We start from the raw sequence: 17,342 nt of genomic DNA on the forward strand, positions 1-17,342 counted from the left end.
CAGATGCCCCTACAAGTAAAAATCAAGGTGGTTTAAGTCTGGTGATAGAGCTGGTCAGAGACAAGGTTCACCTTGTCCTATCTGTCTCCCAGGAATGTGATGTTGAGGTGCTGACATGCAATGACATGGAAATGGGCTGGTACTCCATGATGTATCTGCCATGTTAGTTGTTGTACTGTTACAGGCACATCCTCCAGAAAAATAAGTAGAGTTCTGGAAGTGTATGTATCCATTATGACCTTGTGCTGAAACAAATGGTACAAGAAGATGGTCATCAGTAACCCCTGCCCAAACACTGATGTTAACACATTGACGATGCTACAATTCAGCAATTCCCAAAGGATCTTCTATAGCCCCTATGTGACAGCTGTGTGTGGACATGACTGCATTGTAACCAAAGGGTACATGATCAGTGAATAATACTTACAACAGAAATTTCTTAATGATAGTGGTACGTTGCAAAGCCTTCTTTTGAAGGAAATCCTACTGCTGATAATCCTGGCACATGTTGCGGGTGGCAGGAATGAAACTGGTTTTCACACAGGATGCACATCATTCTTTCATTCACTCCATGCTGGGAGATCATGTGTGTGGCACTTGTACTAGTATTCCTCTCAGTACTGTATAGACTTGTTATTGCAGAGCTGGTGTACAAACATGTCGAGCTCAACCACGTTGTTCATCTCTCTGAAAGGAAATCTGGTAACACAAACACCAAAAATGCATCAGTTAAATAATAAATTAAGGCCTTGTAATTTGATGAAACAGGTCTAATTGTGTTATTACAGACTCAACATCCATTCCCTTTCTTGTAAAGAATCAACTTGTCCTTTTCTTAATATTCACCGTGCATAAGTGAAAAACTGGAGTCAGATTAAATCAACAGGACCATTAAACTTTATTAAAGGAAAAAAGTGATTTTTTATTTGTTTGCATTGTATATGCATATCCAAACTGTTACAGTTTAACAAGTCTGTATTTTGACTGCAATACTTCATTATGTCTTCCAGCAGTTCCTAACCTGATTGCAACCACTGCACTAAGCAGAATACAAGTTGATCCTCTTTGCTGTTGGAACACACTGTGCTTGGCACTATATGACAGGATCCACTGAACAGTTGTCTATGGCACATCGAGGCCCTGCCTTGCCCGTAGCATCCTGTGACGAGCTCTGCTGAAAGCAGCAATCACAGCTTCCACACTGTTAAGTAATGCTGATGATGACAGGTGATGGGGCACATTCTTCCCCCAACCCTCTGCCCTTTCAGACGTCTGGTGAATAACGTCCATTCGAACTGTGACTGTGCCACTGCTAACAGTATGCAAGCCAAACTTGCCAAGCACTGGTTTACCCTGAAAGGAGATGGATTAATATTAACACGTGACACAAATAAAAAATGAAGCAGACAAATATAACATAACAACATCACAGATAAAGAGACTTTAGAAGGATGAAGAAAGACAGACGACACTGCCAGTGACGATATAGACTGCTACTCACTGTAAAGATGACGCACTGAGTTGCAGACATGCACAACAGAAAGACTGCTATACATGACGGTGTTTTCGGCCAAAGTCTTCTTCAGCAAAGGATACTAGCCAGAGCTGCTTCTGGTAGCAGTCATGTGTGAGGTCTGCTTGCTTGTGTGAATGTGTGCTTTCTTTGCTGAAGAAGGCTTTGACTGAAAGCTATAATGTGTAACAATCTTTTCATTGTACCTGTCTGCAACTCAGTCAGTCATCTTTACTGTGAGTAGCAATGTATCCCTTTCCTAACATTGTTGATACTCCAACCTGGAATTTCTATTGTTTGATAATTGATTTTCAGCTTTTTCATGAGTCACGAGAATAAAAGTAACAATAAAGTTTTCTGATTAGCATATCTTTCCACTCAGACTGTCAAACCTGCAATTCTTTTAGTATTTCATTTTACTGAGTAAAAATAATTTTGTTTCATATGACATTTTTAACAGAATACCTAATGATATGTTTGAGGATTTGCCAAAAAGTAATGCCTTCAAATTCTTTATGTGGAAAACCTTTAAAGTTTTTTAAATATTTATTGATATTCAACATCTTTGTTCTTTGTGTCTACATATTTATTTGTCAACATATGTACTCTCCCTGTCAATGAACATATTTCTCTCAATGATGACCAGTTTTTTGATATTGTCAGTGATGAATGTTTTACTTTATTGATGAGCCAGAACCTCACCTCTGCTTGCCAACTTCATCACTATCAAACTGAAGTCTTTGTAAGTGTTCTTTAAGTTTTGGCAAAAGATGAAAATTGGATGGAGCCAAGTCAGGACCATATGGAGGATGACTGATGACAGTAAACCCCAGGCATTTGATTGTTGCAGATGTCACAAACAGTTGTGTATGGGCTGGCACTGTCATGCTTAAGGAGAGGGCACTCTGTGTACTTTTCTGGGGGTCACAGAGTCCCTTGCAGTGTTATGATGGTGCCTTTTAGGTATATATGTCAAATGCACCACACCATGAACATTCCACAACACTTTGAGCACAATTTTCCTTATTGATGGCATGGTCTTGAACTATTTTAGCACCAGTGATCCTTTGTGGCAGAACACCACTGATGCTCTTTTGTTTTGGGGTCAAAATGGTGAATCTAACTTTTATCACCTATCACAGTGTCGTAAAGAGACCCATTATTGTACACAGCTTTCATTTTTCTATGGATTTCAATTGGATGCATGCTTTCTGTGGTTAGCAATGTGATTACAGAATGCTGTTTCTCACCAACTGGCATAGTTAAATGCTGCCATGTTACACATTACAATTCAGAGCAGTATTACTTTTTCAGCATGCCCTCGTATATTATGTAGAAATACAGAAAGATCGAATAGTTTCCTATTCAACAACTGAGCCATGAAACCAATTCCTTGAATGCAAATGCATAAACTGATTAAATGAACTTTTTTCTGATGAAACATTAGTTAAAACATACCCTTTTTCCAAGCATTTTACTGTCTTTCTGAGCCTTTTTGGAAACTGAAAAAATATCGTTTATGTGTCTCATAGAAACAAGAGGCTGATGTGTTGTATTTGTTTATGCAAACATCTTAGGACTGTTGCTGTCCTTGGTATTCCCTAAATGATATTCAATATTATCAGTACTGGAGAATTCACACTGTCAGTTCTATCAAGTTACCCACAATTCCTCCACTGAGCAATTGAAGGTATGAGTAATTTTGTTCTTAAAAAGGATATGTACTCTACTTTCACAGAAATGTGCAATGGTAAGAACAACAGTATGTCATCAATCCTTTGCAATATTCATAAATGTAAAGCTGATTCAAAAACAGCAACATGCAACCACAGCAGCAAACATACAAAAAATTCTCCAGTTAAGCAGCCTGAAATTTGAACAGCTACTGGATGATTGTGATAAAAATGTAGCTGTGGATGTTAAGATCAATGGCCTTGCTACAGAGGTAACAACAGTTCCTGTCAGATCACCAAAGTTAAGTGCTGTCGGACTTGGGTGACCATCCAGGTCTGCTGAGCGCTCTTGGCAAGCGTGTGCAGTCAACCCTTTTGAGGCCAGTTTAGAAGCTACTTGACAGAGAAGTAGTGGCTTTGGTCACAGCTGGGAGAATGGTGTGCTGACCACATGCCCTTCCATATCCACATCCAGTGAAGCCTATCGGCTGAGGATGACATGGCATTCATTCGGTACTGTTAGGCCTTCTGAGGCCTTGTCAGATGGAGAGTGGATGTTAAGACATCCACAGTACACAGATCGTTGGGGAGCAGCATGTTTAGACATGTCCACAGCACACAAGGTTGGTGAGGTGGTACAAAATGCACATCCGCGTCTAGGGCAAGGTGTACTGCCATGGAAAAACTCATCTAAAACAGTAAAAGGTTTGACAGACAGCAATTTTTCCTTCTCAAGTATTCTACTGCCTAGGTAGATGCAATTGGAATATGGCAGATGCTGACTTTTCAAAGCTCATACTATGAATTAATGTCTTAGCCAGTATACCATGAAGTCTGTAGATTAAGACATCTATCTGTTTTAATTACTTCTCAGATCAGTATATCATTTTATTTTCTCAGCTGTTGCAGGAAAATTTCTTCTGTAAGTATATTTAATCTGCTTAATTTCTTTTGTAAGTATGCTTAATCAGTTTCCAGGTTTCCAGTTAGGTGTCACTTTTGAAATAATGCAACATTTCATGATCACCTTGCAAAGTATTAATATAATGCTGATGCTGCCATATTTATATACGATGGAAGCTGCCTGCCCCTGAGTGCAGGTGCTAAGGTATTGTATTTTTGGCTCTCATGGTAGTGGTTGGAAATGGACGAAAGCAGTGGGGAGTAGGTTGCAGTGCCACAGGATGTGCCTGAAATTCTGCATGGCTAGTCTTGATTCACCTACATGCTGTGAGCTGTTGGATGAATTTTCACTGTATGGCCAATAAAGTGAGATTCCATGCTGAAGTGAGTGATAGCCTTCAGTCTTGTTGACAAATGTCTAAAGCATCCCTGCTTCTATTGATTATGGAACTTACTTGGTCACATGACTAGGTACAGCCATGTTCCAGTTCAAAGTAGTGTGCATTGTTAGCTCACTGTGTATAGTGTATGTGGAACATGTCTTTGCAGGCAGGTGTGATGACCTGCTGTTAATGTCATAACATTTATTGAAAACAAGATGGAATGACAGTGCTGATACAGAAGCTGATGGAAAGTACAAGCGAAATGTTAAAGTTGAGTAAGTCAATAGTATGGAATTTAAAAAAGGAGGGAAATGAAGACAAATGGAGTGGGATTGATGTATCTACCCCAAACAAGAAGAATCAAGAATGTGATTTTCACTGTGCAGCGGAGTGTGTGCTGATATGAAATTTCCTGGCAGATTAAAACTGTGTGCCGGACCGAGACTCGAACTCGGGACCTTTGCCTTTCGCGGGCAAGTGCTCTACCAACTGAGCTACCCAAGCACGACTCACACCCCATCCTCACAGCTTTACTTCTGCCAGTACCTTGTCTCCTACCTTCCAAACTTTACAGAAGCTCTTCTGCGAACCTTGCAGAACTAGCACTCCTGAAAGAAAGGATATTGCGGAGACATGGCTTAGCCACAGCCTGGGGGATGTTTCCAGAATGAGATTTTCACTCTGCAGTGGAGTGTGCGATGGTATGAAACTTCCTGGCAGATTAAAACTGTGTGCCGGACTGAGACTCGAACTCGGGACCTTTGCCAAGTTTGGAAGGTAGGAGATGAGGTACTGGCAGAAGTAAAGCTGTGAGGACGGGGCGTGAGTCGTGCTTGGGTAGCTCAGTTGGTAGAGCACTTGCCTGCGAAAGGCAAAGGTCTGAGTTCAAGTCTCGGTCCGGCACACAGTTTTAATCTGCCAGGAAGTTTCAAGAAGAATCAAAGTGCTCACAATGAAATATTTATTGCCAATAAGGATAAATGTATTATTATGTAGCAGAATTAAAGCAGATATAAAACATGGATTCATACACATTAGACTGTAGACAAATGTTACCAAAGGGAGACTACGCAAGAAGTATTGTGAACAGAACTGCTGGTTAACAATAAACTGTTGTGGATTCAGGCACTGACTTGGGATTTGTTCTGGAATCTGTTTTCATATATGACTTGAAAAACAAAAATCAGAATAGTTATATAGAAAAAGACACCAAATTGTTTTAAGAAATGTGTATAAACTCAGCTTATTCCAGAATTATCACCTAAAAGTTTAGTCATTTTTATAATGCTCCATATCACAACAAACAGGAGAATAAGTGCCACCTTCTTCTATTTTGTCAAAATGTGAAATACCCAGCAGACTGTCCAGTAATCACATACCTTATGAACTACATCTAAGGAATGCAAGACATTTGGAGATAGTTAAGGAGCATTAACCTTTGCCTTTTATACAACTGACAAAATTTTGGAAGAAAACCAATTTTGTCACACTATTACTCTCTATCACCCCAACCTACATTCCACAGAACTGATGTATAAGATTTATAGTCACAAATTGAGAGAAAAGTGACAGTCTTGTTGAAAATAGTGTTATTTTGATGGACGGAAAACTGAAGGCATATTAGTCCGTCAGCATAGATTTGAAGAGAGTCACCATTATCATCTGCAAATGAAATAGCAGATGCCAAACGATTATAAACAACTGAGGAAGACTGGAATATCAGTGTAGTTCTATTACTGTTGCCAGCAAAGCATTGTTAGCAGTTAAGGTCAAATATATACACTGAACATCCTATTTATGTTCTTGTTCTAAACGGTCATTTAAGTCAGTGGCTATTATAGCAGGCAGGGAATTGATTTCTGTACCTCTCACATAAGCTAAGTCATATTATTGCATGTACTGACGTACAGACCAATAGCAATGTGACAGTTCGTCTATTGTAAAAATATTGGGACATACACTAAAATAACCCCCCCCCCCCCCCCCCCCAATTTCTTTGGCATAAGTATAATGGCGCTGCCATCCTGGCCAGATTTCTGACTCCTTTGTAGGATGATAAATGATATCCTCTATGGACAAAAAGTGAACCAGATTCTTACTTTCTGTTCTTTGTGTCACCAGGTAAAATGAGTGAATGAACGAATCTTTCTGCACTGTCCTTCTTGTCTCCATCATTTCCAGAAGAGGGAAAAACTGGGCCAGGAGTGCCATCTGTTCAACTGATAATGTTCTTGTTAGTGCAGTTGTTTCACCTTTGATTTCAGTTTTTTTCTACTGGTTGCTTAAAGAAGCAAAGTTTAAGATACTCTATAATTAAGAACAAATGTAACAGAATGCAGGAAAGCAGCAACTATTATTCACTGAGCGCAAATGTATGTTTTCAAAAATGCAGATACACCACACTATTAAAAAAAAAAAAAAAAAAGGCAGAGAAAGTTCTTACTTGTTAATGAACTAAATGATGAATATGATGCTAACAACACTGTGAATAATTTGATCTGTATGCAAACGTTACTGAACCTTACCGTATAGGAAAAATAAATAAATTTAATCAGTAGTTTCAGTTTCAGTAATTATTAGCAACTACTAACCTTTACTGCATCTGGCACTCCAGCTATGTCCATTGAAACATTACAACCACCTCCAACAAAGAAACGTCTCATTTCATGTAAGCGTCCATCCGGTGTGAACCGCCAAGAGGGTACAGAAAGAGTATGACGACCTGCGCTGTTAGGCAAAGGTACATGGCAGTAGCCTTCCACACGGAAACGGCCCCAACTATCTAGCGAAGCAACTCGCATCAGTAGCTGGGGGCGAAGGCACTGTGTTTCTGCAACAGACATTCAGTTTAGTAGATGTTGAAGCATGTTTGTTTTAGCATGTATGTAATATGTTTGTAATATCCTAGACACAAGCTGAGCAGTGTGTGTTGGTGGCAGTGAGGTAGTGTACCTGCAGTAGGGCAACAAAAGAAGGCTGATAATTTATAAAGAAAGGGGTTGATAGGGTGTGATTTTAGAATTGATTTTTTAGGATTTAATAATTTCCTAGCACCAGAGTAAAGAACTCCACTATTGAATTGAGATAAGGTTTTCCAATATACGTGGAAAGATTTTACATCTTGTCTGGTAATTATGTATGCCAAAGTTTCTTTGAAATTGGCCATCATTACTCATTTATGCATTCACCACATCCTGCCGATTTTGTTATCAATAATAACATTCAAGAATGTGCAATGAACTAATATATTCATTATAAAAGAGAAAAAATTAAAGGAAACATCTTCTACAGGCTGCACTGACAATTTGCTATCATACAGTAATAGCTCCTTTTGCCCTTGAAAAGTCTGTAAATCAATATCTTACACAGTTATCAGGATATTTTGGAGGGAAAAGAAACTACTACTTTAGTTTTTTGCCTGTTTCATGGAGCATATCTGTGACTCCCTATGGAGTGGAATGTGTCAGTAACTTTAAATGTATGATGTATAATTTTTCTGTGGAAACCTGGCTACATCCTGGCCATTTATATAAATGATATTTTTTTTTTATAATGGAAGGAAACATTCCACGTGGGAAAAATTATATATAAAAACAAAGATGAGGGGACTTACCGAACAAAAGCGCTGGCAGGTCGATAGACACACAAACAAACACAAACATACACACAAAATTCAAGCTTTCGCAACAAACTGTTGCCTCATCAGGAAAGAGGGAAGGAGAGGGGAAGATGAGAGGAAGTGGGTTTTAAGGGAGAGGGTAAGGAGTCATTCCAATCCCGGGAGCGGAAAGACTTACCTTAGGGGGAAAAAAGGACAGGTATACACTCGCACACACGCACATATCCATCCACACATGTGTATGTGTGGATGGATATGTGCGTGTGTGCGAGTGTATACCTGTCCTTTTTTCCCCCTAAGGTAAGTCTTTCCGCTCCCGGGATTGGAATGACTCCTTACCCTCTCCCTTAAAACCCACTTCCTCTCATCTTCCCCTCTCCTTCCCTCTTTCCTGATGAGGCAACAGTTTGTTGCGAAAGCTTGAATTTTGTGTGTATGTTTGTGTTTGTTTGTGTGTCTATCGACCTGCCAGCGCTTTTGTTCGGTAAGTCCCCTCATCTTTGTTTTTATATATGATATTTTTTTTTTAAATTGTAAGCAACAACAAAATTTGATAAATATAATCTATTCATAAATTCATCTACAGAGCAGGAGTTGTCAAGTAGAAATGACTTCAATTTGGTTTCCTTAATTTTCATTATTTGCTGGCACCTTTAATTCATACAGAGGAAGACAGCCAATATTTTATGACTACATACTTTGTTCCTTCTTGTGAAAGAGTGAGGCAAAGTTGTGGATAGTGGAGGCTATCTTTGTTTCTAGCATTATACAGTGAAACTTGCTCAAAAAGGAATTGTTATGGAACCAAAATAAAATTTTCTATGCATTTGAAACAACATGGTATTGCTGCCTTTCCAGTCATCGGTGGCTTCTTCATTTCATGAAATGTGTTTCACAGCGGTTCACTGAGTCTGTTGTTGGACACTTTTCCATTGGTGCACTTTTCACATCAAATTGGTGATTTTGAAGGCCGTGTGCAGTAAAACAGTCCCATTTAATCAGCACTGAAGACATCTTTTGGGTCATAATTTGCAATTAGGTGCTACAGTACTGTCTTTCATTCTGTTGCTACACTTTCCTACACATCTTTAGCTTCTCCACACATTTATTCCACACAATGTTGTTGTGCCTAGCTTTGAAACTGTCCAGCCATCCTGTGGACACATTAAACTCCAGATTTCCAAGCTCTTTAGTGACTTTCAGAGCCTCACTCGGCAACATGGATCCAGACAAAGGCAACTTTTTTGCCCATGCACTTATGAACCATTCCCAAACTATCTCATTAATTTCTTTATTTCCTGTCTTCTTCATCTCATATCTTATCTCTGTTTCTTAAAGTATCATAAATTTGTGTTTTATCGCATTTGAATCACAACATTATTTTGTGCACAGAAAGTCTGTCTTCCTTACTCACCTCAATTACCCTAATCTTTTCATTAAAGAGCAAAACGCCAGTCCTGTAGGGACTATTTCAAAAATTATAAATTACTGACTGTTTACTCATTGTTCTAATTAAGACCATAATGTTCGTAAAAGAGAACGAGGAAAATAGTGTAAAGAACAGTGACATCCATAATTACAATACTTGAGCCAAAAGTGACTATCATAGGATACGGACTAACAAGAAAGCTACAGACCACAGTCCATATGTAGCTGGGAGACAATTCTATAATAAGTTGCCAAAAAATATAAGGCAACTCCAAGGCAATCTTTCCAAGATCAAGTTGAAAAATTGGTTAATAGAAAGATGTTTATACTCATTAAAAGAATTCTGAGCTGCAGTACTGCTAGTTTATTCTTTTACATACTGTGGTATATTAGTGGTGGTACTGTTATAATTGGCTAAAAAATGGCTCTGAGCACTATGGGACTTAACATCTGAGGTCATCAGTCCCCTAGAACTTAGAACTATTTAAACCTAAAGACATCACACACATCCATGCCCGAGGCAGGATTCGAACCTGCGGCTGTAGCAGTCGCACGGTTCCGGACTGAAGCGCCTAGAACCGCTTGGCCACTGCGGTATAATTGACTAATTGATGTATATAATCATTATATGTATGGAATGATATATAATGTGCTAATGTGTTTATAACATTATTGCATGGAATGATATACAATGTGCTACTTGATGTATATATTCATTCTTGGAATGGCATGATATTGATATAATTGTACAAAAAATGATGACGTCCAAGACTGTAAAGTTAACATGGACAAATAAACATTATTATTATTATTCTTTACTGTCTCAGACATTATTATTATTATTTCTTTCTTGTCTCAGACGTTATGTCTGGTTAAAAATGGAAGGTGACGCGGACCTTGATCAAGCGTGACTTCCTTTTAACTGTATGGTATATGTTACATTGCATTTAGGAACTTTCGGGTAATTGAACAAGTGTCAATAATTACAGATTTCTGTAGTTGTATATATAAGTTTGGATGTAGCTGTATTGCATTGATGTACTGGTGGATATTGTGTGGTATGACTCCTGTAGTTGATAGTATCATTGGTATAATGTCAACTTTATCCTGATGCCACATGTCCTTGACTTCCTCAGCCAGTTGGATGTATTTTTCAGTTTTTTCTCCTGTTTTCTTTTGTATATTTGTTGTATTGGGTATGGATATTTCGATTAGTTGTGTTAATTTCTTCTTTTTATTGGTGAGTATCATGTCAGGTTTGTTATGTGGTGTTGTTTTATCTGTTGTTCTGTTCCAGTATAATTTGTATTCATCGTTCTCCAGTACATTTTCTGGTGCATACTTGTATGTGGGAACATGTTATTTTATAAGTTTATGTTGTAAGGCAAGCTGTTGATGCATTATTTTTGCTACATTGTCATGTCTTCTGGGGTATTCTGTATTTGCTAGTATTGTACATCTGCTTGTGATGTGATCTACTGTTTCTATTTGTTGTTTGCAAGGTCTGCATTTATCTGTTGTGGTATTGGGATCTTTAATAATATGCTTGCTGTAATATCTGGTGTTTATTGTGTGATCCTGTATTGCAATCATGAATCCTTCCATCTCACTGTATATATTGACTTTTTTTAGCCATGTGTTGGATGCGTCTTGATCGATGTGTGGCTGTGTTAGATGATATGGGTGCTTGCCATGTAGTGCCTTCCCCTTCCAATTCACTTTCTTTGAATCTGTTGATGTTATGTGATCTAAAGGGTTGTAGAAGTGGTTATGAAATTGCAGTGGTGTAGCCGATGTATTTATATGAGTGATTGCTTTGTGTATTTTGCTAGTTTCTGCTCGTTCTATAAAGAATTTTCTTAAATTGTCTACCTGTCCATAATGTAGGTTTTTTATGTCGATAAATCCCCTTCCTCCTTCCTTTCTGCTTAATGTGAATCTTTCAGTTGCTGAATGTATTTGATGTATTCTATATTTGTGGCATTGTGATCGTGTAAGTGTATTGAGTGCTTCTAGGTCTGTGTTACTCCATTTCACTACTCCAAATGAGTAGGTCAATATTGGTGTAGCATAAGTATTTATAGCTTTTGTCTTGTTTCTTGCTGTCAATTCTGTTTCCAGTATTTTTGTTAGTCTTTGTCTATATTTTTCTTTTAGTTCTCCATTAATATTTGTATTATCTATTCCTATTTTTTGTCTGTATCCTAGATATTTATAGGCATCTGTTTTTTCCATTGCTTCTATGCAGTCGCTGTGGTTATCCAATATGTAATCTTCTTGTTTAGTGTGTTTTCCCTTGACTATGCTATTTTTCTTACATTTGTCTGTTCCAAAAGCCATATTTATATCATTGCTGAATACTTACGTTATCTTTAGTAATTGTTTGAGTTGTTGATTTGTTGCTGCCAGCAGTTTTAGATCATCCATGTATAGCAAATGTGTGATTTTGTGTGGGTATGTTCCAGTAATATTGTATCCATAATTTGTATTATTTAGCATGTTGGATAGTGGGTTCAGAGCAAGGCAGAACCAGAAAGGACTTAATGAGTCTCCTTGGTATATTCCACTCTTAATCTGTATTGGCTGTGATGTGATATTATTTGAATTTGTTTAGATATTAAGTGTGGTTTTCCAATTTTTCATTACTATGTCTAGGAACTGTATCAATTTAGGATCTACTTCGTATATTTCCAATATTTGTAGTAACCATGAGTGGTGTACACTATAAAAAGCTTTTTGGTAATCAATGTATGCGTAGTGTAGCGACCTTTGTTTAGTTTTAGCTTGATATGTCACCTCTGCATCTATTATCAGTTGCTCTTTACATCTTCGTGCTCCTTTGCAACAGCCTTTTTGTTCTTCATTTATAATTTTGTTCTGTGTTGTATGTGTCATTAATTTCTGTGTAATGACTGAAATTAATATTTTGTATATTGTTGGTAGGCATGTTATGGGGCGATATTTAGCTGGGTTTGCTGTGTCTGCTTGATCTTTAGGTTTCAGATAAGTTATTCCATGTGTAAGTGTATCAGGGAATGTGTATGGGTCTGCAATGTAACTGTTAAATAATTTATGTCTGCTTGTGTCTGTATATGTGTGGATGGATATGTGTGTGTGTGCGAGTGTATACCCATCCTTTTTTCCCCCTAAGGTAAGTCTTTCCGCTCCCGGGATTGGAATGACTCCTTACCCTCTCCCTTAAAACCCACTTCCTTTCGTCTTTCCCTCTCCTTCCCTCTTTCCTGATGAGGCAACAGTTTGTTGCAAAAGCTTGAATTTTGTGTGTATGTATGTGTCTGTTTGTGTTTCTATCGACCTGCCAGCACTTTCGTATGGTAAGTCACATCATCTTTGTTTTTAAATATGTTAAATAATTTAGTTAGATGTGAATGTGTTGAGGTGAATTTCTTTGGCCAGAAATTTGCTATTTTATCTTTTCCAGGAGCTTTCCAATTGTGAGTAGAAATGATTGCTTGGGTGACTTCATGTTGCAAAATTATCACTTCAGGCATTTGTGGTATCATCTTGTATGTATCTGTTTCTGCTTGTATCCACCGTGCTTGCCTGTTATGTTGTACCGGGTTTGACCATATGTTGCTCCAGAAGTGTTCCATGTCTGTTATGTTTGGTGGATTGTCTATTTTAATGTGTGTGTTATCTATTGTCTGGTAAAATTTCTTTTGGTTTGTGTTGAATGTTTGGTTTTGTTTCCTTCTATTTTCACTTTTTTTGTATCTTCTAAGTCGTTTGGCCAATGCTTGTAATTTCTGCTTCTTTTCATCTAATTGCTCTATCGCTTCTTGTTGTGAGATTTTACCTAATCTTTTTCGGTTTTTTTTTCTGACATTTCATTTCTTATAAATTGTGTTAGCTGTCCGATGTCTTTTCTCAGTTTTTCTATTCTGATCTGTAGCCTGTGTTGCCATGCCGGTTTTGTGGGTTTCTTCTGTGTGTTGGTTGGTTCTGATCTCTGCCTAGTGTGTATATTTAGTGTAGTGAGTGCTCCTATATAAACCAGCAGTTGTAACTCTTCCATAGTTGTGTTTTCATTTATTTTGTTGTGTATGATTGTGTTGATAGTTTTTATTGTTGTTTCGACTTGTGGGTTATTTGGCGGTCTATGCAAGAATGGTCTAATGTCTGTATTTGTGTCTTTGTATTCTATATATGTCAGCTGAAATTTTTCTTCTATATCTAACATGTGTGTCACTTCGTGTTCTATTTGTGCTTGTTCTGGTGGCTGTCTTAAGATTTCATTTTCCTCTGACTGTTTAATTGATGCGTGTTGTTCTTTGTTTGTTTGCTCTGGGATGTTTGAGTCCATTACTGTATTTTCTTCTTCTTCTGATTGCACATTATTTTGTTCCAGTATTTGTTGTACTTGTTGTTTGATGTTTTCTAATTCTGACTGGGGTCTCCTGTTATTTTTGATTATTACACGGATCTGATCAGCTAGTCATTATTCTGTTAAAAATTTTAATTCTGGATATCTGGTAATAAATGTTGTGTATACTTGTGATCTGTATCCAGTTGTGTTGGTTCCTAGGTTTGTTGCTTGGTAATAACAGAACATGAGGTGTCGATTAACTTCATCTGACCATCTCATCCTCCGTCTTTGTTTTTCTTCTAGGGTGGTTGCAGGAAGCATATCCTGCAAAACACCTCTATTTGGATTTGAATCATTTTCCAGTTGGCTAGCAGTGTCGTTACCATTGTGGGCGGGCATAGGGTTCAAGCGTCGTCCCCGACCATGACGGCGCTTGTCCGAGGCTTCTTTAGTTCTGTCCTGAACCAACTAATCACACTAAAAGGGGGGTTAGTGCTATTAGTGGTTTGTTCTTTTCATCACCTTTTACGACTGGCAGAACATACCAGAGTCCTATTCTTTTCCCGGGCCTCCATGGGATTTATTATTATTATTATTACTATTAATAGCAACACACACTTTTTGTTTGACATCATGTTATCACTTAAAGTGCCACTAGTCAACTGAATCTGGCACAAAATAATGCAGGTAGTGCATTTCCTTGGAATGCTTGACCTTGCTGGGTAAAACCATTATTTAACGGAACAACGCCCACCTCTCTCATTGTGCAGATTGCAGCAGAGTATTTGTAGATGTGCAACAATGTTCCAGTGTGCGTTAATGCACATAATAATAATGGCAACTGAGAAATGCTGACAAACAGTGCACTCAAGAATGGAGCATTTCCTACGGTTTACTGACACTGCACGTAGCTTGTTCGTTGTTACACAGGGTGGTGTGGTTTGATGTCCACTCCCGCAGCACCGCACTGTGCTGTGCTTAACCCCTTTTCTCAGTTTTGCGCTGCATAACAACATTCTCAGGGCAGTATAGTCTTTGTGTTAAAAGTGGTGTCCCTGTAGAGTTGTGGATAACTAATGTATACTGTAATACAGTAAAACTGTATAAGTTCTTTTCGACATCATGTAATCAACTATTGATTAAGTCTTAAAATTTGCATTCCATTTCCCTCTTAGACATTTTCTGCTTTATACAGAAAATTGGCATATAGAAGTGTATTGAATACTTTGAGAATGAAATACTTGTACGATCTGGACAGATTTCCAAATTATACAAGGTTTACTGTATTTATGACTGCTACTGTTATTGTCAAATTGTGCCTGATTCTTCACAACAAACTTCTAAAGGAGTAAATGTATTGTGTGGCTGTTATTAGCATACCTAATTTCTCTTTCCTCCTTTCCCTTCCTTCCCTCCCTCCCCTCTTCCCCTCCCTTCCCCCCCCCTCTTCCCTTTCCCCCCTTTTCTCCTTTCCCTACCCTCTTTCCCTCCTCCCCTCTTCCCTTCCACTCCTCCGTCCCTCCCTCCGCCCTTATTTTACCTTACATACAAAAACCTAAGTTTATAACTATAATTTCAAACAAAATAGGCAAGCTGTTTAAGAACACAGATGTCAGAATAACTTTTTGCCACCACTAAAAATTTAAGAGAGAAACTGGTGCATAACATCACACAAACAGCCGAGAAACAAAGCAAATCAGGGATTTATAAAGGAATGAGCAACCATTGCATTAGAAGTACATTAGCCAAACACGCAAAATTTTTAATACTCATTTTGAAGAACACACAAAGCTAACAAATCAGCTACAGTGAAGTGTACAGATAAAACAGGACACAGTGTTGCAACAGACTACACTATTAAAGTGCTGCATACTTTACAGAAGAGATAGAAAATGGAGATCTAGAAGGAAATGGAAATATTCATCTGTGACCAAAAGTGTAAAGACGAATTGTAAACGAGATTACAGATTTCAAGAACTCACATTTCTTCACAAATATCATCTCAGTACTACTAAAACAGACAATACATAATGATTAAAAATATATATGAATGGTATTCCAATAGCAATATCTTTGTAATTCTTTAACATAATAATCCTTATTATGGAAACAGTCATGGTCGCAAAATAGCCCAAAACATCGTGAATATCCAAGATGACTTCACAGCTGTGGTTCACATTCAACCTGGTGCACCTCTTTCTGCTGTACTGAAGCCATGTGTGCAACATAGTGAATCGTTCTCAGTGAATGATTATGTCATTATCATTGGTGGTACAAATGATGTGGCTAAAAATGAAGCAAATTACACTATCAGGCACATGAAAGCAACACTCGGTAAGTTGACTGGCACCAAAGTAATTATCGTTAACATTCCACAGAGACATGATCTAATGGGCCAGTCTATTGCGAACTTGGAAGTGCATAAAACAAATGTTAGGCTTAAAACAATATGTAACAAACTTCGCAATGTGTCTTTGGTAAACGTCAGTAACCTAGATAGAAACCTGCACACAACTCATGGTATGCACGTGAACAAGAGAGGTAAAAAGATTGTGAGTAAATTAATTATTGATGAAATCAGACGAAACATCACACAAAGCAGTGTAAATAAGTGCATTGCTAAAGAATGGCACAACCCACCCAAACAGGACTTGCCACACAAAGAGCTACAGCTGACAAGCCAAGGAAACTAGTAAACAATGCTGGATAGCCTGGTAGCTCTAAATCTCCCTGTATGGTCCAGCAGGAGAAACTTAGCCCTAATATCATACAGCGAAACCCTTGTACTCTTAAAAACAACCAATCTGGTATGGTGGCATGTCCATCAAGCGTTCAACAATCCGAACTCACTTTCGAATTAATTCAGCAGAACTTTTAAAGTCTTGGCAATAAGCACAACGAGTTGGATACCATTGCACCAACTGATAACCCTGATGTTTTAGTTATACGTGAACAATGGTACACAGATGAGCTAATTAGTGTATGTAAGCTACTTTCCATGATCTTTTGCTCTGCCTTCAGTAGAAAAGAGAAACGTGGTGGTGGGGTAGCTATCTTTGCAGCCAGTGGTAGTAATTATAGTGTAATAGATGTAAGTGCTTTCAGCATTGAGGGTGTAATAGAACTAGCAGCAATTAATTATAAATGGGGGAAAGAGAACTTAATAATTATAGGCCTATACAGACCTCCATCTGGTAGCCTAGATAGTTTCTTTGATGTTCTTAATGACCTGCTGTTGACATTGACAGTAAACACTGCAATAAAAATGGCTGGGTTAACATAATACTAACTGGAGTTATAAACATTGACTTGCTGTCCAATGACTCTGTATCTAGAAAACTAATGCTAATACCAGCTCAATTTAACTTAACATTTCTGATAAACGAGCCCACTAGAGAGGTCAATAGTGTAAAATCATGCACTGACAACATTATAACTAACATGTCCCACTTTACATGCAGTGCATCAGTTCTGAAGCTTGCCATTTCTGACCACC

At 38.0% G+C, this 17,342-nt stretch overlaps 1 protein-coding gene across 1 annotated transcript in view; it reads right to left on the reverse strand.

Moving 5' to 3' along the window:
* Positions 1 to 876: 876 nt before the first annotated feature.
* LOC124712120 (Meckel syndrome type 1 protein) overlaps positions 877 to 17,342 on the reverse strand; it is a 128,496-nt gene continuing 112,030 nt past the window's right edge. Inside the window, exons 7-8 of the mRNA XM_047242418.1 lie at positions 7,064 to 7,302; positions 877 to 1,353 (exon numbers count right to left, since the gene is read on the reverse strand). Of these exons, the coding sequence (XP_047098374.1) occupies positions 1,123 to 1,353; positions 7,064 to 7,302 (470 nt within the window). The 3' untranslated portion in view covers positions 877 to 1,122. The remainder of the gene's footprint in view (positions 1,354 to 7,063; positions 7,303 to 17,342) is intronic.

Source organism: Schistocerca piceifrons, chromosome 8 (genome assembly GCF_021461385.2).
Source record: "Schistocerca piceifrons isolate TAMUIC-IGC-003096 chromosome 8, iqSchPice1.1, whole genome shotgun sequence".
NCBI classification, from domain to species: Eukaryota; Metazoa; Arthropoda; class Insecta; order Orthoptera; family Acrididae; genus Schistocerca; species Schistocerca piceifrons.